The sequence below is a fragment of the Manis javanica genome, chromosome 18 (assembly GCF_040802235.1).
Source record: "Manis javanica isolate MJ-LG chromosome 18, MJ_LKY, whole genome shotgun sequence".
In the NCBI taxonomy this organism is placed as follows: Eukaryota; Metazoa; Chordata; class Mammalia; order Pholidota; family Manidae; genus Manis; species Manis javanica.
The window spans coordinates 13,528,549-13,551,681 of record NC_133173.1 but is presented as its reverse complement, the minus strand read 5'-3'; the positions used below and the strand labels follow the sequence as shown (position 1 = coordinate 13,551,681).

The window sequence follows — 23,133 nt, the reverse complement described above, 5'->3', positions numbered from 1 at the left end:
CTGCCTCACTGGATCGATGTCACACAGCCCATCCCCAGACAACTGGTGCTGACAGATGCAGCAGGGAGGATGCGCTTGCACATCACCTGGGTGAAAAGACGTCCGTGGCAGTCCTCCTCGGAAGGCAGTCAGCCTTGGCACTGAAGTGGGCTGGCGGAAAGTGGGCATGACCTGGGGCTCCATTCACGGAACGATAATGTTTCAGCGCAATTACAGCTCCATTCTTTTCGGGGGCCACTCAGGCCACGGCTGAAGTACACTGGTGCTTATCCATCGAGGGGAACCAGGGTCACGAGAGATCATTGAGGAAGCTACGGCTATTTAGCTGTAGGGGGGTATGCAGCGTCGGAAATGTATGGTTGAAAGGCTGTTTAGACCATTAGGTCCAGGGTTTGCCGAGTGATTTTAAGTTGTGGTTGAATTTCAGAAGAAGGAAAAGGATGCTCGTTTGAATTTTTTTTTTCTGGTCATAAAATACTTAGTAAGGTAAACTTTAGGGAATATAGTGAATATAAAATCTAGGATCACAATGTGAAGCAATTTCAGTTCTCTGAAAAGTCAGCCCAGCCCTCTGTGCTCTGCAGACGTAAAGTCACTGGTGGGAGTCACTGACCGTATTGAGGAAAACATTTCCGTTTCCTACTAAGGTGCCTTTAACACTTATTAATCTCCTTTAAAACAGAAACTAAAACAAAAAAAGAAAAGAAAGAAAATTAGTCTCCTTGTCTCCTTGCTAGTAAGTGCCTTTGGTTAGAATCAAAAGATTGTCTTTGTTAGATTTATTTGTATAATAATAGCAAATAATGTCTCTTTTATGGTAGGGTTAGTAAGATGCTTGACAGATATGTCCAGATCCTCGAGGTTGTCCTGGGGAGCACTGGCTTCTAGTCTGGGGCCTCCACATCCTGGGCCAGTGGTTCTTTTTGGGGACAGCTCCCACTTTTCAGGCATTTTTTGTAAGGAGTCCAAACTGATAGGCCCAGGTATCTCCTCATAGGCCTGCTCCTGCCCTGGGGCCATTAGGTAGGCAGGCATGGCTCCTCCACAGGACACATCTTCCCAGGTGTGTGGCCAGCTGCCACATTTCCCAAGTCTTTTTTTAAGATCATGCATTTCTCATTCTCCGACTGCTCTTACTGGGAGGTGGGTTCCAGAGCCCAGCCCATCCTGGATCCTTCCTTCAGATCTAGGTTTCCCCTGGAACATGGGGTCCAGAACCTGTGTCATGAGCGCTGCAGGGGAAAGACCCTGGCTTTGGAGCCAATGAGGCCTGAGTTCATATCTTCAGTCCCTCATTATGAATGACCTGGGTTACTTAGCATCTCTGAGCTTCAGGCATCACCAGAGAACTTGTTCGAAATGTAGGAGCTTGAGTCCCACCCAGACCTGCCCTTTAACAGGATCCCCAGGTGATTTGCAGGGACGTCGCCATCTGAGACATGTCTTCTGGGGAACTGTGAGATGGGAGTGGTGGGTGGTGAGAGTCTCACTCCTCTTGGGATTGTTTCCACCAAGTTGGCTGCAGTTTACTTCAGCATTTCAGTGGAGTCAACCAGAGGTTGACACATATCTAGCTGGTAGCTCATTACCATGCATGCCCAGCCCCTGGGCTTTTTAATGCAAACTAATTATTAAGATGTGGCTCTGTCTTCCAGAATGTGTGTAGTTGGTGTTTTGGACTTCTAGAAAGACTACTTTTATTTCCATTGTATATATAATAAACAGGTTTATTGATTCATTATTTGCATTTCAGACAATTGTCCATTTAAAGGATATAATTTGGTGGTTTTTAGCATATTCACAGAGTGGTACAGGTAACCACACTTACTTTTCATTACCCCTAAAAGAAACCAACGCCACCCTGCTTATCCTCCCTAGCCTTAGGCAAGCTATTCTGTTTCTAAGGATTTGCCTATTGTGGACCTTTTGTATGAACAGAATCATGCAATATGTGGCCTTTTGTGTCTGACTTCTTTTACTTAGCATAAATTTTCAAGGATCATCCATGTTGTAGCATGTTTCAGTACATTGTTTTTTTGGCTGCATACTATTCCATTGTCTGTCTGTGTATATATTCCACAAAAACATGGACATGAATTCTCACAGCAGCATTATTCTTACTAGACCAAGACATTATTCTTAACAACACAAATGTTCATCAGCTGATAAATGGATAAATAAAATGTGATATATATGTATATATATATATTACAGAGAATTGATGTACATGTTTTTGTGTGGATATATATGCATATATCTTTTCAAGATAGTGTTCTTGTTTCCTACAGATAAATACCCAGAAGTAGAACTGTTGGATCATATAGTAGTTTAAAATTTTTTGAGGAACCTCTATACTAATTTCCATTTTGGGTACATCGGTTTGCATTCCCATCAGTACTACACAAGGGTTCCCATTCCTCCACGTTCTTGCCAATACTTGTTACTTCTAGTCTTTTTGATAATAGCTCGTCTAACAGGTGCGAGGTGATAGCTTATTGTGGCTTTAGTTTGTATTTCCCTGATGAGCAGTGATATTGAGCACTTTTTCATGTTCCTGCTGGCCATCTGTATGTCTTCTTGGAAAAATGTTTACTCAGATTAAATGTGTTCTGAGACTCAGTTTTCAATGTATATAGTGCAAGATCCCCCCGACAGCACAGACACAACCTGGGTGTCCTGTCATTCATCTCAATTCTGACACTCCCTGGACATAGCTTCAGATTCCATAGGTAAAGGGCTCAGTCCTACAAGACTGCCCCCCACAATCTATTTCAGATGCTAGTTGCAAGCCCAAGTTGTTACCTGTGCTTCTGACCTACTGGCTATAAATCAGAGGTTCCCATGACCCTTCCTTGGGTTTCATTAATTTGCCAGAGTGGCTCACGGAACTCAGAGAAATATTATACTTACTAGATGACTGGTTTATCATAAAAGGGTATAACTCAGAACAGCCAGATGGATGAGACGCATAGGACAAGGACTGTGGGGTGGGTGTGGGGCTTCCAGGCTCTCTCCAGGCTGCCCGTCTCCCAGCAACTCCACGTGTTCACCAGCCTAGAAGCTCTCCTAATCCTCTCCTTTTGGGTTTTTATGGAGGCTTCATTACAAAGGCATGATTGATTTCAGCGATGGCCATTAGTGATTGATTCAATCTCTAGCCCCTCCCAGTGGGATGGGACTGACAACTCCAGCCCTCATCACAGGGCTGTCTCTTCGGGCAGCTGGCTCCCTCCTTAGGCCTTAGGTGCAGTTCCTAAGTCACCTCATTAACCTAACAAGAGACACTTGTCATTCTTGTGCTCATCATTTAAGAAATTCCCAAGTTTTAGGAGCTCTGTCCCAGAAATGAGGATGAAGACCAAATACATTTACTTCTTATTATGAGTCACAATATCCCACAGATCCTCTGCCCAATTTTTAATTGCATTGTTTGTCTCGTTGCTGTTGGATTGTGTGAATTTCTTATAGATTTTGGTTAAATCTACATATGTCTAATATATGGTTTGCAGATTTTTTCTCCAGCTCTGTAGGTTGCCTTTTCGTTTTGTTGATGGTTTCCTTTCTTGGGCAGAAGCTTTTTAGTGTGATGTTGTCCCACTCATTTATTTTTGCTTTTGGTGTCAAATCCAAAAAAATCATCACCAAGACTGATGTCAGATGTCACCCCGAGTCATTGTGGTCTTGATTTGCATTTCCTTGATGACTAACAATGTTGAACGTCTTTTCAAGTGTTTATGTGACATTTTTATATCTTCTTTGGAGAACTATGTATTCAGATCCTTTACCCATTCTTACATTGAGTTATTTGTCTTCCTCTTATTGAGTTATAAGAATTCTTTATATATTCTGGATACACGTCCATCATTAGATATTTGACTTGCAAAAAACTGTTCTCCAATTCTATGGGTTGTCTCTTTACTTCCTTGACAGTGTCTTTAGAAGCACAAAAGGATTATAAATCTTTATCTTTATAAAGTATAATTTTACTTTTTATTTTACCTGTTTTTTTGTTGCTTGTGCTTTTGGTGTTGTATCTAAGAAAACTTTGAAGAGTAAGTCCTTTCACCCACTTATAGTAGCTCTTGTTTCTGGTTGTATAGTTAATGTCATTTGGAGTTCTGAAGGTGTGTCTTCTTTACTTTTAATCCAGGTTATTTAAAAAGTGCCTATTTTTTACTCATGCAATTATTATCCCACTAAACACACACCCAACCCCTTTTTTAGCAATCATTTCTGGTTCATCCACAAGGAAATTTCATTTCAAGAAACCTTATGAAATGGCATTCTTGAAATTAAGAATGGAGGGAAAAATGGCTGCTGAGATTAAGATTACTTATGTTTATTTTCCTAACATTGGCCTGGAACACTGGTTTGAAAAGGGAGTGAAGCCAGTTTGTTTTCCCTGGTCTTGCTGAATTCATGCTGATTTTAAATCCAGGCTTTCTTTTCCAGGGTCCTTATAGAACGTCTTTCAGAATTCACTCTAGGTTGTCACTCGGAGGGGATGTTTAGGGAGCCAGGCGGCTGGTTCCATGACCTGCATTTTCCCCTCACATGCTGGGACACCACTGATGAATGTCTGCTCTCTTTGGCCCCCTCCCAGCATCCCATGCTCTCAGAGATAAGGGTTAGAACTTCAGGATCACATTCACAGGACTTTCTGGCCCCGGGGGTAAGAGACTTGAGCCTCGTTTAAAGTAGCTAATGCACTCCTGTTTCCATTCCACTATTTCCAGCTACCAGGGAAGATGGTCCTTTGTGCCATTACAGCGTCTGGCTAAAGTATGTGTCTTCCCTGGGGTTCTCCACTCCTAGTCCAGCCAGCCTATGCGGCAGTTCCGTCTGTTTTCTTAAACATTTTCCCAGCCTGCTTGACCTTACTCAGCGCTCCAGCCTTTCCTACTTTGATCTTAAAGGATTGTGCTGGGCCTGGCGGCCTGTCCTTGGTTACAGGGAGCCTTCTTGTGACGTTTATACTTGTTCTTTTAACACCTGACCCTTTTGGATGGAAGGCCACACATATACTAAATCTCTTCCTGTTTTCCTTATTAAGAAACTTGTCATTTTTTTTTCCAGCTCTCTTTCTGACCATATCTATTTGATATTTATTTTTCATACAAAACCTGGTGGTCAGATGATCAGAGAGGGCTGGGCAGAGAATGTCCAGAGGCTGATGGACAACGGCACTTTATGATTGGCGGAGACCCAGTGTGTCAGGGGTACGGGAGTTTCCGGAGTAAGAGGGCTCACGGGTATCGCTGGGTGGAGGGAGGAACATCCCTGATTCTTGGCAGGGAAGGGGCAGACTGATCAAAATAGGGGGTAGGAGGCTAAGAGTTCTCCACTGCCTATTTCCTGGACCCTCCGGTCCCCTCTCCTAGCATCCAGGCTCCGGGGGGGCACGCAGTGGCCACAAAGGCCACTCTTCTGCCATGCAGGGCTGGGGTTCTGGATCTAAAGCCACACCTGTGGAGGCACAGGGTTCTGGGGGACAGGTGTGCCTTGTTCCCAGGTAGCTCCCCACTGTGCAGTCTGGCCACGAGTGGTCCTGTCCTTCCTTTGGGCATTTTGAGGTTTCCTTTCACAAAGTCTCCTCATTCTGCTCTCGGCCCTTGCCTGCAGGGGAGGCAATGCTGAGGGCAGCAGGAATGGGACGAGGGATGTTACAAGGATGGTGGGGGCTGGGCTGGAGGTGGGGGTCTCGTTTGGATCTTCTCCTCTCCTCAGGCAATTGGAAGGTGGGATGGACAGATGGAAGGACAGGCCGACAAATCCCTGGGAGGCTGTTAGGGCACCAAGGGGTGGGGGATGCTACAGGCTGGCCTGGCAGGGCCTCTGTCGTAGGGAACCTAGTCGGAAGGACAGGATTTGGGGTGGACTGAACGTGCTGGGGAGGAAGGGCTGGGAGGATCTCAGATTGCAGCAGTGCTTGGTGGTGATGCCATCAGTGGTGGGTAATATGGAAGAAAAACATCGTGGGGTGAGGGTAACCAGAGCTTGTGCCTGAGGGTCTGGGGGACAAAAAATGGGAGGAGGAGTCTGGGTGGGGGCCTGGGGGCCTTTGCTGGGGGGCTGATCACCTCGTCGTTGTTCACTGTTCATCCCTCAGGTCGTTTCCTGTGCCCTGCGTCCTTGGGTAGACGGTGAGCTCTTTGAGGGGAGGGCTCTCTCGGGAGGGTGTTTGCAAAGGGGAGACAGACTTGGGCAGGGGAGGCAGCGAGGCTGACAGAAAGCAGAGGACTTCCGGAGAAGGCAGATGGAGGAAGGACTGTCTGCAGTTGTCACCACTGTTGAACTTCCCTGATCAGGACATCCACCCCCAGCCCCACTGCCAGGATGATTTGTGACCAAGTGCAACACCTGTCCTTCAACTTGATGCTAATTTATTTACAGTTTTTGATGACTGCATGTCATGTGCATCCTGAGAAAAAACAAGCAGGGAATCGAAAAATGATGATTTTTTTTTCCTGGAAGGGCATGCCTCTTCCAGGCCTGCAGAGACAGCAGGAGCCAAGGGAAACATTCGGGTGAAACTGGGCCCACTGTGGAGCCTGCCTGCCCCAGTGGCCGTCATGGGCCCGGTAGGATTGCGACATGGCAGGCCCGGGGGCCAGGCCTTCTCTGGGCTGTTTGGGGCAGGTGGGTGGTGGGTCAGGAGGGGTGGGAGGGTGGGAAGTGAGGTGTGCCCCTGAGAAGCCCAGAGAGTATCTTCAGAACTGAGAGGCCCGTTCTGGGGCCCCTGCACCCCTGAGCAGGTTGCCCAGATTTTGGGGAGGGGTCGGGTAGAAGGCCAGAAGGTGGGGGAATAGGGACGCTGTGAATTTCCGACCTCCCAGAAAGGACCCAGCTCCTGGTCCCATGTGTGTCTTGAAGAGAGAGGCCTGGCCTCCTGGCGAGTGGGACATACGGGGCTAAGCCCAGCGTTGATTAGCTGGCTGAGCCTATTGACCTTACTCATTGAAGTGATAGTTTATATATATCCAGTGAAAAACAAGCTAATACAGGAGAAGCTTGTTGACCTGCTAAACTGTGAATTTCAGCATGTGGAGACATAATTGCAATTTTTCTGGCTTCTAAGTGTGATGACCCCATAGCCTCATGAACACCAGGTGTCCAGAGACCACCTGGTTCGCAGGCACCCCATCAGTTCAGCCTCTCACAATCCTGTGGATGGATATTGGATCTTTATGTTTGAGGATGGGCTTGCTTTTTGGGTAATGCAAAGGTAGATGTCAGCCTGAGAGGGGTCCTATCTCCCACCTTCCACTTTGGGGGAGTCCCACTTAAGAGTGTTTGATAGTTTGGGGGAGAAGAGCTCTGGCCCAGAAACTGAGTCTTAGTTTAAACACTGCTCTTCCTGGCATTTAAGGTGCCCATGTGGCTGGTGATGTGCAGGCCCTGGGTTTGAGCAGACCCCGAGTTCAGTTAAGCTGAAGGAGCTCCGTGCTAGAAGCAGAGAGAGTCCTGTTTCTCTTGGGCAGTGACTGGTACAGCTTAAACAGCTATTTGCAGTGACAGCATTGTGTTTTGGGAACACATGTTGGCTATTGTTTCGGATTTTCTTCTTTCATCCCTGGTAATTTATGGCACTTACTGGGACTTGGATTTTAGCATAGGGGAAAACAGCATCCCATAAACAAAGACATGTCATTCTTAGCAAGGGACTAATGGTATTTGGAACATAGGGAAGGTCCAAGGAAAATATTCTGAGTGTCAAGGATGGAGCCATTGTCTGGGGACAGGGGTGCATTTGAGGCTTCTGAGGATTTAGCCGCTTGTAGTTGGGCTGTCTGCACCTCCTGGCTTCTCCCAGCCCGGAGAAACTCGCTGTCTTGCCTTCGTCCAGCCCAGTGACTTGAAGATTCCTTTCCTAGACAGACTAGCTTTGGCTGGGGTTTCTGGCCCCAGCACCTCGCCATTCAGCTGTAAGGATCCCGGCACCCCATCTCGCCCCATCTTCCTTGAGTTAAAAATCTAGATTCGTGAAAATAAAATGGCTTAATTCAGGGAAGGCCTGAGAACCACAAGGAAGCTGATGCAAATACACTGCCAACCAGATGTTTCCTTCTTCATGGCAGAGAGGCGCCCCAGTTCACGGGGCATCTGGGGAAGGATTTGCCTTTAAGGAAGACATCTGTGTGGAAATGGTAGCCGGAATAATGGGATGTGACAGTTGCTATGTCAACTCGAGTATTTTTTCCCTCCTCTTAAATTATTGACCAGCTCAGGGAATGTTGCATAAAAAGTCATGTAACGCCGTGGAATGTGTTTATGGGCCATCCTCTTGCCAGAACTTTTCAGCATTTTTTTCCTACATGTATTTTGCTTTTGGGAACATGGCCTGTCACTTTGGTTTAACTGTGCTCTTTTTTTTTGTTTTTGTGGAACGACATATTTTTTAGATTTGTAATGGGGCAGTGGCAGCCTAGGCTCCAGGGGAGCAAATGAGGTGGGGGGCATGCGGTTGTAGGGGGGCTTGAAGCCTCTATAGTTGTGATTGAAGAAATATAAGCCACGGGCCAGGACATGAACTGCTTGCAGTCAGAGAGAGTGTGTGTGTGTGTGTGTGTGTGTCCTCCTTGATTCCACTGATGGTACGGAGCATGCACCTTCCCTGTCTGCTCCGCTCTGCACCGTGTGTCTAGCTGCTTTCCGGCAGCCCTGACCTTCCTGTCCCTAACAGGCATTTCGCAGCTGAAACCCTCACGCCTCCTCCTCCTCATTCTCCCCTGGCAAAATACTTGTGTCCTTAGGCTCAGGCTTGGGCGCTGGCTGCTGCCCTGCCTCCCTTCCCTCTAATGCTCTAGGATGAGTCCTGTCCTGAGTGGACTTTTTTTTTTTAATTGAAGTATTGTTGATATACGATCTTATATTAGTTTCAAATATATAACACAGTGGTTCAGCAGTTTCCCATATCATTCCATCCTTACCCCGACTAGCGTGGTCACTATCTGTCAGCACAGGAAGATGTTACAGGACCACTGGTTATGTTCTGCATGCTGTACTACCATCCCTGGGACTTTTCTGCCCCCTGAGCATCTCCCTCCCCGCCAGCCTGAAAGCGACAGTCGGCCCTTCCTCACTTCTTGACTGGAGCCCCACAGCCTCCCATTGTCCTCCTTGCCTCCAGCCTCACCCAGATCCATCCTTCACATTCAGCCAGTATGATCCTCCTTCTCAAATAAGCTTTTTCTTTTTTAACTTTCAGAAGGACTAATTCCTCCCCCCTGGGCATGACTCAACTATACTCTTCCTAAAACACCATTCTGATCGTGTCTTTCATTGATTGGACTCTTTCAGAGACTTTTTTAAGAAGCTGATACCTGGTCCCTAGAACCCCCAGGCCTGTTCTTGGAGCTCTGCCTCAGCCCTCCCAGACAGCCTGCAATGATCTGAATATTTGTGTCTCCCTCAGTTCATATGTTGGATTTCTAACCCCTGGTGGGCTGGTATTTGGAGGTGTGGCCTTTCGGAGCTGATTGGGTCACGAGGGTGGAGCCTTCACGAATGGGGTTAGTGCCCTTATCCAGGAGACCCCAGAGGGCTCCCTTGGCCCTTCCACCATGTAGGGACAGCAAGAAGTTGGCAGTGTGCAACCCAGAAGAGGGCTCTCCCCAGAGCCCAGCCGTGTTGGTGCCCTGATCTTGGGGTTCCAGCCTCCAGAACTGAAGAAATAAACTTCTGTTGTTTATAAGCCACCCAGTCTGTGGAGTTTTATCATAGCAGCCCAAATGCCTGCCTGCTGTTCACACACATCTTGGGGCACTGGTCAGGGTGTTTGTGGTCATGGCCTGGTGGCCTGTCTCGTCCTTGACAGCATCCTCTGTCCTGGATCCCTGGGGCCAAGTACAGTGCCTGGCACTTGTCCGTGTTTCCTGAAGAAATGGCAGCCCCCTCCCCTCCATCCCACAGTACCAAGTGAGGTCCCACAGCGTCCTCTCTGTTAAAATCTCTCTGGGCCGGCCTCTCCCTCTTGTCGCAGTGTCTTGGCTCGTCCCTTCTCCGGCTTTTGGCTCATCTTTCTCATTCCGACTGTGGGATGGGTCCCCGCACTGCCCTCTCATTTCTGTTGCTCTTCACCTGGAGCATGGTGGTTAGAGCACGGCTCTGGAATCAGCAAGCCCTGGTTCACATCCAGTCCCAGTACTGCTGCTTCTGGACACATGACCCCGAACAGGTTTTGTGACCCCTCTGAGCCTTGCCTGAAACATAGAATCAGCTGTGGCAAGCATTCACCAAAATACTGCCCTTGGCATTGTGCCAGATGCATGGTGCATGCCTGGCCACATGCTTGTGGGGAAAGTCATTATACTGAGGCAGTAATCAAGTCACATCCCTCTCCTCCTCCAGAGTGTGGTGGCTGCTTGTGGTTTGCAGAGTATGGGCCTTGGGCCTCCCTGACTGGCCGCCTTGCTGTGCCTTCAGCTCTGGCACACCCAGTTCCTGTCCTTGCCTTGCATACTGTGCGCTCTTCACTTCCCCATCTGGAGTCCCCTTGGCCCTTAACTGGGCCCAGTTCGTTCTTTAGGTCCCACTTAGGACATCTTCCACTGAGGACTCTCCAGTCCCTCAATAGAATGACCTGCGCTTCTTCTACCATCTGCAGCACACAGCCGGGGCCTGATTGGACTTTATTCTGCTTCATATCCCAGGCACCAGCTCCTCCTCTGAGCTGAGTCTTAAGCAAGAGTCTAGATTTAATTCCCTGAGTGGATTTACTGTATGTTTTGCACCTAATAGTTACTCAACATGTGGGTTGAATGAACATGTGCTTCAGACCTGTGACCTTTGGAGGCTCCACGTGCCACTTTGGTGCCCACTGCTGCCCTCTGTGCTGGGGCAGGTGAGGAGGGATGGCAAGAACAGCTATGTGTGCCACCGTCTTCCCTGGATGTTGCTAATCCTTGCTTAGTTGGACTGTGGCCTCAAAAATCCTTCTCGGTGTACTTTCGTGCTGTCACCAGCCATCCGAGGTGACAGGTGACAACAGTGATCAAGCTGTGAAAGAAGGAAAGACATTTCCATGCAAACCTGAGCAAAACCTTTGGAGCGGGGCTCCCAGGAAGAAACCGGAGTGTTACAAAGTAGTTTCCATTGTTTCACTGTCCAAAACCAACAAATAACAAAGGGCTTTTCATGCTTCTTTGAAATTCCAGAGCGACACTTAAGGCAGGTGCAAGAAGTTTCTGGAAACCACCGAGAAGCTTCAGACATCTTAGGAAAAGCAGTCTGGTGAGGTGAACTCTTTGGCCTAACTGTGTAATGACCAAGTGGGAAGGTATTGTGGTCTCCATTTGTCAGGTGGGGAATTCATGGCTGGGGAGGGGTTAAGGTCATTCAACTAGTAATAGAAGGAGTCAGAATTTGAACCTCATCTGGCCCAGAAGTCTCTATTACTTTTTTTCTTTAACTGAAGTATACTCGGTATACAGTATTCCATTGATTGCAGGTATGCAGCATAGTGACTCAACAGTTACCTGCATTATTAAATCCTCACTCCCAACTAGTATAAGTTACTCTCTGTCAACACAGAAAGGTGTTACAGCACCATGGACTCCATTTGCTATTTTGTACTTTCACCCAATGACTAATTTATATTATAATGAGACTTTGTGCCTCTTCATGTCCTTCACCTGTTTTGTCCACCCAACCCACCCATCCCTCATGGTAACTACCAGTCTCAGTGTCTCTAGTCTGTTGCTGTTTTGTTCTTTTCAATTTGTTTTGTTTTTAGATTCCACGTGTAAGTGAAATCATGTGGTATTTGTCTTTTGAAGGCGGCTTATTTAACTTAGCATAATACCCTCTATTTCCATCCACACTGTTGCAAATGGCTAGATTTCTTTTCTTTTCTATGGCTGAATAATATTGTATTGTATATCCGTACTGTATTTTATGCCAGGTACATAGGGCTATATCTAAAATGCTTTGTCTTCTTGTTCTTCATTGGCACTGCCATCCATTAGAGGCTGGTGAGTGAGTGAAGCTGATGTCTTGTTGAGATGGTATTTGTGAGGGAGTGAAAAGTCTGTGTCTATATTCATTTTTGTGTGTGTGGATGTCCAGTTGTTCCAGTACCATTTGTTAAACGACTGTCTCTGTTCCATTGAATTGCCTTTGCTCCTTCGTGAAAAGGCAGTTGACTATACTTTGTGGGTCTGTTTCTGGGCTCTCCATTCTGTTCCATTGATCTGTTTGTCTGTTCTTCTGCCAATACCACATTATCTTGATTACTGTAGCTTTATAATAAGTCTTGAAGTTGGTAGTGTCAGTTCTCCAGATTTGCTCTCCTTCATAATTGTATTAGCTATTCTGAGTCTTTTGTCTTCCCATATAAACTTTGGAATCAGATTGTTGATATCCACAAAATAACTTATTGGGATTTTGATTGAGATTGCATTGAATGTATAGATCAAGTAGGGAAGAACTTGCTATTTTGAGTCTCCCTATCTATGAACGTAAAATATCTCTAGTTATTTGATTTCATTTAGCAGAGTTATGTAATTTTCTTCATATAGATCTTATACATATTTTGTTAGGTTTCTACCTAAGTACTTTGTTTACTGGGATGCTAATGTCAATGGTATTATGTTTTTAATTTCAAATTCCACTTATTCATTGCTGGTATACAGTAAAGTGATGGCTTTTGTGTGTGAGCCTTGTTCCTGCAACCTTGCTGTAATTGATGTTTGCAGTCGTTGCCCTGCTCTCACCCCCACTTGGGGTACCCTGAGTATGGCCTTGGACTCTTAGGGCCCATTCTGGGGAGGGGTTAAGGTGGGTGGTAGGATTCTGGACCTCTGCTCATGGGTTACCCTGCCTGCAGTACCCCTTTTCTATTCTCTCTGCCTGTTGAAATCTTGCTCAGTGATCCAGAGCCTAAGCTGGCCGAAATCCCTGGGGATGCTTTCCTAATACCCCTCAGCAGAACTGACTCCCTCCTCCAGATCCTGAAGATACTCTGGCTCCCAGCACAATTCTGGCACCTTTCACGCCCTGCCCTGTATTGGAGCAGCTGGGTTAGCTCTCTCTTGCTGTGCAGGCTGCCAACTCTGATGGGCAAGGACGGAGAGTTCCTCATCAGCGTCTGGGGGTATAGGACAGCGCTATTCATGCATTTGAGAATTCAACCATGGGTGGATTATGCTGAGCCTCAGTGATGGCAGTCCATTGAGAGTTAGCTTTAGGGACCTCACTGTCTTAACTTGTTTAGGAAACTTCGGAGTGTTACAGAATAAAATCCATTACTGACATCTTTGTAGTCCATGTTACCTGTCACTCAGGGGGAGAGGGAAATTAAATTAGTGCAGCTAGGCTGGCCTTCTACCAATCATGCCCCACCGATTGTTACCACCACTGCACAGTGTTCCGTGGGTGTCCAGTCTCCGCTTATACCCTAGATGATGGAGAGCCAGAGGACGCTGATAAGGGGCATATTTTTCTTTTAAAACCACAGATGCATGGTTTCCACTTCCTAACTCTTGGAACTGATGGCTCTGTGGTCTCAGAAGGGCTGCCTGAGGCTGGCTGTGCAGTGCCTCTCAGCCCCCCCAGGATCCATCCTTCGTCCTTGCAGAGCTGGGTGACAGCCTTTTCTAGGGCTCTGTCACCATTCCTCTCTCTGTTTCCTCTTGACAAGGGATCATGCCTTTCTGATCAAAGGCTGCTGTTCTCTACCACACCAATTCTATTTTTCAAGAGTTGGTTTTGAGGACAATTTATTTTGGACCTGTTACATTTGATTTGACTTCATTGTTATTGTTATGTATACTCAGCATCTTAAGATTAGTTGTGAGAAATACAGGTCAATCTGTTTTGTGACAACTTGCATGACTAATTAGTGCTCTGTAGAACGTGAATCATGTAGAACTCAAAATCAGAACAGGTTTCCTGTTAGAAGCTGTCTTACTTAATAAATTGAACATCTGTATTACAGTAATGCATTGTATTAGTAAATTGAACTTCTTTTGTTGATTCACCTTGTTAAGGCAGGAAAATAATCCTTATGACTCTATAAACCTCCTGTAAGTTCTGGAAGGTGCAATTTGTAACATGATTTTTGTTGCATAAATGAAGGTAGATGTCAAGCATTTAATTGGCCCTTTTCTCTGGGTTGGCTCTGTCAATTTTGGAGCTATTGTTGGAGATGATATAATTCACTGAGGATATGAAACTGACACAGTGGATTTGATGCTGTTGGTCTTTGGGGAGGAGGGGCTGGCTGTGCAGAGTTAATGTTTAATGACTGGCTAACATCATTGTAACCTGGCCTCCACAGGGTTTTTGAAAGTTACTCAAAGAAGGTGGAGGCAGCTTAAGCTGACTGGCCCACAAAATGTTTTAAAGTCTTGAGCCACATACTTAATGTTCAAGTGGCTTTTGTTTTCTACTCCATGTTCCCATTTTCCTCCAAATCTTTAGCAAAGAAGATTTGACTGGGAGGATGCATCTTTTTGTTTTGGGGCTTCTGGACCTCTTGGGCTCAGGTACCCAGCTTGAGATGCAGTTACAAATGGCAATAAAAGGGGTGAAGAAAGTTGCCAGAGGAGAAATACATGGTGGTACACCCAGACAATGGAATATTATTCAGTGCTGAAGAGAGTTTTGAGCTATCTAGCTACAAAAAGACATGGAGGGACCTATTACTGAGAGAAAGAGGCCCCCCAGAAAAGGCTATATATGGTATGATTCCAATTATGTGACATTCTGAAAAAGGCAAAACTATGGAGAAAGTAAAATGATCAGTGGTTGCCAGGGGTAAAGTGGGGAGGGGAAAGGGGGTGTTAGGCAGAGCATGGAGAGTTTTTAGGGCAGTGAAGATACTCTGTATGGTACCATACTGGTTTATACATGTCATTATACATTTGTTCAAACCAGAGAATGAGCCCTGATGTAAACTGTGGTCTTTGGATAATTATGAGGTGTCAATGTAGGTTCATCCATTGTAACAAGGGTACCACTCTGGTAGGGGTGATTGATAATGGGGGTGGCTGTACACGTGTAGGGCAGGGGGTTCATGGGAAATCTTTGTACCTTCCATTCAATTTTGCTGCTCTAAAGAATAGTCTTAATTAAAAAAAAACAACAAAAAAACAGGAAACAACCAAAGTGCCTTTGGTGTTGATAATTTAATTGCTAAACAAAGAAAGGAGGGTCTGTAGCTCAGAGATAAGAGGTAGAGGCTGTGATTAGATTTGCCTTTGGAAGGGCCACTCAGTAGGGTTGGAATGGTGGGGGAGACTGAGGCAGGGGACTGGGTAAGGTGCTGTCATAGTCATCTGTAGACATGATGGTGGCCTCGACCCAGCTGGCATCCAGGGCTGGGGAAGAGGGCCTGGATCCTGTCCTAAGGCAGCAGGTGGAGCTGGTGGGACTTGGGGACTGTGACATGAGGATGGGGCAGGGCAGGGAGGGCTGACCCATTATCAGCAGTCGCTGAGCAGGTACTGCCTGCTGGGCCCTGTGCTCGGTGTTTCACACCCCATCTTCATTGGAACTGAGACTGATTAGTTTGGGCGCCTCCAATGAGAAGTCTGGGTTTGGAAGGGTTGAGGGAATTCCCAGGTCACCCTTACTAACAAGCAAGACCCATGTCCAGACGTGGAGTGGACAGAATCAACAGGCCTCAGGGACTTGGTCCAGACTGGGATGGGGCCCAGCAACAGTGGGGGGGGAGGAGAGACGCTCAGTGCTCTTAGATAAATTTTGGGTATGGCTAAATTTGGGGAGTTCCGAGTTGTGGCAGGCAGTTGGGCTTGGGAAAGACAACTGTACCTGTCAATTTGTCAGTATTGGTGTGTAGCCTTTTTTCATCCAACAGCATTGGGATACATCCTATTTTGGAATCCACACTGGGCCCCTCTGTTGAAAACATTTGTGAAGTCCCCTTTAGGTGGCAGTGGCCACTCTGCCCTAGTCACAGTGCTCCCAGGAAACCTCAGCTCTGGGACACCTGACTCACCTGTACCTAACCTTTCCTTTGCACCATACCAGTGGTTGACATTGTTAACACTGACGCTCTGGTGGCTGGTTGGCTGTGTGCACATCATCTTCTCCTGGCTTTCTTTGTAGTTGTGGCTGTTTACGTAAAGGGGTCCTGGTGGGCCACCGAAGATGTACTAAGGACCTCTGATCCAGCAAGAGAAGGTCTGATGAAGGTGAGGCAATGCAACTTTAAATGGACATTGCAAAACAGATTTATAAATTGGCATCCATATTATCATGTAAATAATTTAAAGCAGTCTAGCCCTGCGGAGTGGTTTTCTAGGACTGCTCTGCCAAAGTCCGGAAGACGAGAGGCTTAAACAACAGAAGTGTAATTGGCTCATGACTCTGGGGGCTAGAAGTTCAAGATCAAGGTGTCGGTAGGGTTGGGTCCTTCTGATGGCTGTTGGGGGACACAAATGAATCTATTAAACCTTGTGACTAGGAAACTAGTAATAAATGGCTATATACAGCAGATGTTTGGCTACTGGTAAATCTCTTACTTTCCTGAGTAGCCTCTCATGCTTTCATGTTAAACCTTGAATCCACATTGTCTCTCTAGTGTGTAAGAAAAGTTCTGCATACTGTGTTCAAGTAATGTTTATTGGTATTTATCACAAGTCAGACATCATGTTAGATACTAGTCTATGCTACCTCAGACTCTTACAATTTCAGAATCTTCAAGATGTTTGTTTTGCAAATGAGAAAACTGATGCTGAGCCACCAGTTAGTAAGTGGTTTAACTGGGTATAAACTCCAGTCTCTTTGATTGCCTTTGAAGTGACCTAGGATGGCAAGAGTGAGGGCAGGCACCACAGCAGCTCCTCAGAGTACAGGTAGAGTCCTCTCTGCTGAAGTTGCCTGGGGCAGAGGCTGAGTAGAAAGGTAGTAACCAGTGGAGAGTTTGGACTGTTCTCTTCCCATCTGTTCATTTTCAATGGATTGGTACATTTATCCTAATTCTGTAGGTGGGAAGAAAGATTGTGCTTCTTGGCAGCCTTGAAATGGTGGGTTTGTTCACAGTTACCAGGAATTCCACTTGGTCTCTCTCATGGGAATCTGTAAATACTGAACGAAATGTCAGTATTCTTTGAGGCTTGGTTTGGAGAATAAATTGATAGTCTAGTTTTTTCCCCTCTGTTTAATTCCCTAACTAAAATGAAAAGCCAAATTCAGTCCTGTTTTTTCTCTTCAAACAAGCAACTTCATTACAATACTATACATTTCACTCTCTTAAAGTATACAATTCACTGGTTTTTAGTTTGTGCAAAAGTTGTACATCATTCACCATTGTCTAATTCCAGAACATTTAAGCCCCTTACCCATTATAAGTCACCTCTTATTCCCTTGCTTCCCCAGCTCCTGACAACACTAATCTATTCTCTGTCTCTATGGATTTGCCTATTCTGGGTGTTTCACATAAATAGAATCACAGGATATGTGGTGTTTCATGTCTGGCTTTTTTTGCTTAGCATGACATCTTCAAAGTTCATCCACGGTGTAGCATGAGTCAGAACTTCATTCCTTTTTATGGCTGAATAATATTCCACTATATGGATAAACCACATTTGTTTATCCACTCATGAGTTGAAAAGCATTTGAGTTTTTTTCCTCTTTCGGCTATTATGAATAATGCCACTATGAACATTTGTGTCTAAGTTTTTGTGTATGTATTTTCACTTTTACATATTTTCTGTATGTATTTTCCCTTCTCTTGGGTATATACGTAGGAGTGAAATTACTGGTCATATGGTGACTCTGTATTTAACTTTTTGAGGAACTGCCACACTGTTTTCCACAGCACCTGCACCATTTTACATCACCACTAGGAATGTCTGAGCATTTCCATTTCTCATATCCTTACCAACACTTGCTATTGTCGTGTTTAAACAATGTTATCCATCCTAGTGGGAGTGAAATGGTATCTCATTGTGGTTCTGATTTGCATTTCCCTGATGACTAAGGATGGTGAGCGTCTTTTCATGTATATTTTGGCCACATCCATATGATTTACAAATATTTTTCCTATTCTGCGGGTTGTCTTTTTCTAGTCTGGCATCCAGCAAGCTTTATTGAGATGTCATTGACATATAACATTATGTAAATTTGAGGTAGACAATGTGTAGGTTTGGTACACTTACATATTGCAAAGTGATTACCACTGTCTTAGCCCAACACCTGCATCATATCGTGTGATTACAGTTTCTTTTTTGTGGTAACACCACTTAAAATCTACCTGCATAGCAACTTTCAAGTTTAATATTCAAGTTCAGTATTATGTTATAATTATGATGCTGTGTATTAGATCCCCAGAACTTATTCTTATTCTTGGATGTGTGGACCCTTTGCCCATCCTCTTCCTTTCTCTGCTCCCTCCCCAGGCCCTGGCAACCACCATTCTACTCTATATTTATGTGAGTTCAGCTTTTTTAGATTCCATATATCAGTGAGCTAATGCAGTATTTCAGTATTTGTCTTTTTCTGTCTAATTATTTCACTAATTTCATAATACGCTCAGGTTGCATGCCAAGATGTTTTCAGGTCTGGTTTTGTAAAGGGTTTTCTTCTAGCCTAATAACAATGGCTTGAGATTCAGCAAATGAGTATGATGTACCCAGTGGGCTACCTGGAATACCCATTAGTGTTGCTGCCCCAGGCCCTTTCATAGATGGACCAGGTGCTACTTAGTGGCTGGCTGTTCTGAATGCGAGGAGGAATCTGACTTGCTCTTTAAATAAGTTTTTTCAGAACAAGAGTAGTCACTTTCTTCTAAGTTTATATGAGGAAACCCCCCACATTCTCTGAAAATGTGAACAGAAAGAAACTTGCATGTTATTTCCATGTAATGAACCACGTTGTAAAGATCGGTCTGTCCTAGCTGCCTGCACATGGCGATACTTTCTTTCTCCACTTACAGAAGTTTGGGTCTTGACTTCTTTTTTCTTTTAAATATCTTTTGTTTTTTTTAACCAGCTCTTCACAAATTACCAAAAAAAAAAAAAAAAGGCATTCTTAGTGTTCTTTCTGTTAAAATAATCAGGGGTCCTAATTGAGGGATTAGAACTGGATCTTAGTCTTGTATTTTCAGAAATGTTTCTAAGTCAGAATCAGATGTCACACATTTTTCCCCGTGTAATGAACTGAACAAATTAAGTGCATTTTCTTTTTCTCCTTCTTCTCCTGCCAGTTTTTGATTGGATATTTCCCTTCTGCCAGATGCAATCTGCTTTTCTCTCCCAGCTTTCCTCTGAACTTTCTGGTTTTATGGGTTGAAAAAATAACCTCCCACATCACACCACTCATGTTTTGTGACTAGCTAGTTACTCTTAAAGCCTGAACTTGATTTGGCCGCTACTGTCTGCGACAGAAAACTGGGGGGCCTCTCAGAATGAAGCTGGTGTGTTTTTCACGAATCTTTTTCTCATCTAAGATTTGGCTCCAGATGAAGGTGAAATATTTTTTTGTTCTGGGCCAATTAATAAGTTTACTGGCACTGAACATTTTGTGCCGTGTGCGAGGGTGCTGCAAGCTGCCTTATTTTTATTATCAGAGCATTTGAAAAACATGCAAGTGTTTTAGACGCCACGTAGGTGGTCTTCTCCCTTGACTAGGAAGGAGAGTAAGGTTCAGAGAGGTTGTGAATCTTCCAGCAAATCTAGGCCTGGAAGCCACAGTCATGAATGATGATGGTGATGATGATAATATTGGTAAATAATAAAAATTTAAGGGTCAGGTATTAAATACAAAACCAAGCATTAATATTAAACTTCCCTTGCCCACAAGGGAAACAAAAGCAAAAATGAACAAATGGGACTACATCAAACTAAAAAGCTGCTATACAGCAAAGGGCACCATCAGCAGAACAAAAAGATATCCTACAATATGGGAGAATATATTTGTGAACAACTTATTCGATAAGGGGTTAACATCCAAAATAAGTAAAAAGCTCACATGCCTCAACACCCAAAAAACAAATAACTCGATTAAAAAATGGGTGGAGGATCTGAACAGACACTTCTCCAAAGAAGAAATTCAGGAGACCAACAGGTACATGAAAAGATGCTCCACATCGCTAATTATCAGGGAAATGCAAATTAAAACCACAATGAGATACCACCTCAGACCAGTTAGAATGGCCAGCATCCAAAAGACAAGAAACAGCAAATGCTGGTGAGGATGTGGAGAAAGGGGAGCCCCCCTTACACTGTTGGTGGGAATGTAAATTAGTTCAACCATTGTAGAAAGCAATATGGAGGTTCCTCAAAAAAATAAAAACAGAAATACCATTTGACCTAGGAATTCCACTCCTAGGAATTTATCCGAAGAAAACAAGATCCCTGATTCAAAAAGACATAGGCGCCCCTATGTTTATCGCAGCACTATTTACAGTAGCCAAGATATGGAAGCAACCTAAGTGTCCATCAGTAGATAAAGTAGAGGTGGTACATATACACAGTGAAATATTATTCAGCCATAAGAAGAAAACAAATCCTACAATTTGCAACAACATGAATGGAGCTAGAGGGTATTATGCTCAGTGAAATAAGCCAGGCGGAGAAAGACAAGTATCAAATGACTTCACTCATTTGTGCAGTATAACAACAAAATAAAACTGACAGACTCCAAGAAGGGACTAGCAGTTACCAGAGGGGAGAGGTTGGGGAGGGAGGGTGGGGAGGGACAGAGAAGGGGATTAAGGGGCATTATAATTAGCACACACAATATAGGTAGGTCACAGGGAAGGCAGTACAGCACGGAAAGACAAGTAATGACTCTATAGCATCTTACTATGCTGATGGACAGTGACTGCAATGGGGTTGGGGGGGACTTGATATTATGGGTGAATGTTGAAACCTCAATGCTGCTCCTGTGAAACCTTCCTAAGATTGTATATCAGTGATACCTTAATTTAAAAAACCAGAACAAAAACAAAAATTCCCTTTGCCCAAAGTCTCCATTTGAGTGGATGAAGCAGCAGAAGGGAACAAGAGGCTGGGCTCCCGCAGGTGCATGGACCTGGGGCTCAGAAGCCCTGGCCAGTCATTTGAGCCTGTCTGCCCCTGACAGAGCCCTGGTCCAGCTGTCTTAAGTCCTCTGTGGAACCGGGAAGGGAAATCAATGAATGGAGCCACCTACCCTCTTTGAGCTCCAGTTTTCTCACCTATAAACCAAGACCTCCCTAGGGGGTTGTAAGAACCGAATGGTGGTGTGTGGGTGGAAGTCACAGCCCAGCTGGTGGTACTGCTGCTCTTATAGTGATGCACAGGGTGGGGTGACAAATACCCGCACACTCGGGCTGTCACATAGTGGTGCTGTCAGAGAAATCTAATGAAACAATACTGTCATTTTGTTATTGACTTGTTTGTTTCAAGTACCACATTTTAGTGGTTGGTTAGTTGTCTGGAGAACTGCACTGAGGTGGATTCTGAGACCACATCCAGGTTTAGCCGAACGGAGTAGGGGTCGACAGGCTGTGTCTGCTGTGGGTGCAGGTGTGGGAGGCCTCCATTTATGCCACATAGTTGCCCTCGGGGGGGCTGTACAGATTTTAACAGGCAGTGGCATGAAATCATTTTGATTTGTTAATGACAAAGCTCTGTGTGGGCCTGGCTTTGACTGCAACAGGATTCCCTCACTTCTCAGGACATTGCTGCAGGTCAGAGGCTCCATTGTATAGCCTCAGAACGAGGCGGGCCTTGAGTCCCAGTAATTGTCTGGGATTGGGACTGTCGTATGTGCTCAGAGTCTGTCACAAGCCATTGAAAATCAGTTGCTTTTGGTGGAGCAGCTGATTGCCTCAATTATTAACCTCCCCACTCCGTCTGAGGGCTAACACTCAGGCTCTTGTGTAACACAGCAGATTGGGTTTATTTCTGGACATGTCCCGTGAATCTGCTGAGATGACTTGCCTGGCCCCCTGGAGACACTGTTCTGTGGTGTTGGTATGGGATGGATTGTTCTCCATCTACCTCCATCCACGTCCGTGGCCCTGGGGACCCAAGAGGCTCTGCTGTCATTGTCTTTCACTCCCGAAGGCTGACTGATGCCCAAGGTCAGGGTGTGGAAACCACAGTGAGTGACAGTGGTTCGCATTTTGGCCCTTAAGCATGAAAAGAATTGGACAGCGGTGAAGTGCACACCTGGCCCCGACATGTGGGTTGATTCTAAGTGCAAAATTTATCGTGTGTGATTTTTGCCTCTCGCCTCACTGGGTTGTTCTTGCTTTCCTTCAAAGGTTCAGTCATTTGGGGAAAGGATTGTGCTTTTCATTCTCAATGTCGTTGTTTTTGGAAGACTGGAGAGAAATTTGGATGATGATGGCATGTTTTTTTTACCTCACTCTGTGAAGGAGCATGCGAAAATTCTGTGGCGAGGCGGAGCAGCGGTTGGATTTTACACAGTCAAACCCAAAGGTAAGGGGTGCGCAGCAGTGCAGGCCACCCTCCGTTTCAGTCTCAGGGGAGGCTCGTTAGAGGTCTGCCTGCCTCAGAGGACTCCCTCAGCATGAGCACAGTTACTTGGAGAGCATCTTCTGGCATCGGAAGTTATCACTAAGTCAGCTGTCATGTCCATAAACCCAAGGTATGGGTTTCACTTTCACTACATTTCTCACTTTCCTGGCAAACGGTGAAAAACATGGCCCTTTGATTTCCATGCTGTGCCAATGTCCCTCATAAAATACTTGTTGCCATTAACAGCATTAAATGACTTTGCAAGCGCAGAGCTTTTCTTTAATGTGACCAATTAGCTGTCAGGAAAAATACCATTGTTAATAGTTGACATGTGGTGCAAAAGCACACGGGATGCCAAGATTTATAGACGTTACCTCAGAATAGTGGAAGGTCGGCCATGATAACACGGTTAGGGTGAGACATTGGGACCTATTTTTAGGGGCTGTGATGGAAGTGGGTGCAGGACAAGTACCATTTTGCCTAAGGGATTGGACTCTTTCCAAATGTTGCTTTCTTTCCTAGTTTCTCTATTTTAAAGGCTGTCAACATCTCTGACCCAATTGGTGCCAGCCCTGTCCTTTCATTCCTGTAAAGTTCTAAATTTTAGCAAAAATTAAATTTCCCAGTAAATCGCCATGGATATGCTGTTCTCTGAGTTTTGTGGTTTTTTCAAGGGATAAAAAGGCTAATTGTGGTT

General features: G+C 45.2%; 1 protein-coding gene across 2 annotated transcripts in view; it reads left to right on the top strand.

Moving 5' to 3' along the window:
• The window catches only part of FAM169B (Protein), an 88,534-nt gene that overhangs the window by 25,376 nt on the left and 40,025 nt on the right, over positions 1–23,133 (top strand). For both annotated transcript variants that reach the window (XM_073227127.1, XM_073227126.1), the window contains exons 4-5: positions 16,072–16,157; positions 22,220–22,397. In XM_073227127.1, coding sequence (XP_073083228.1) covers positions 16,072–16,157; positions 22,220–22,397 — 264 coding nt within the window. The remainder of the gene's footprint in view (positions 1–16,071; positions 16,158–22,219; positions 22,398–23,133) is intronic.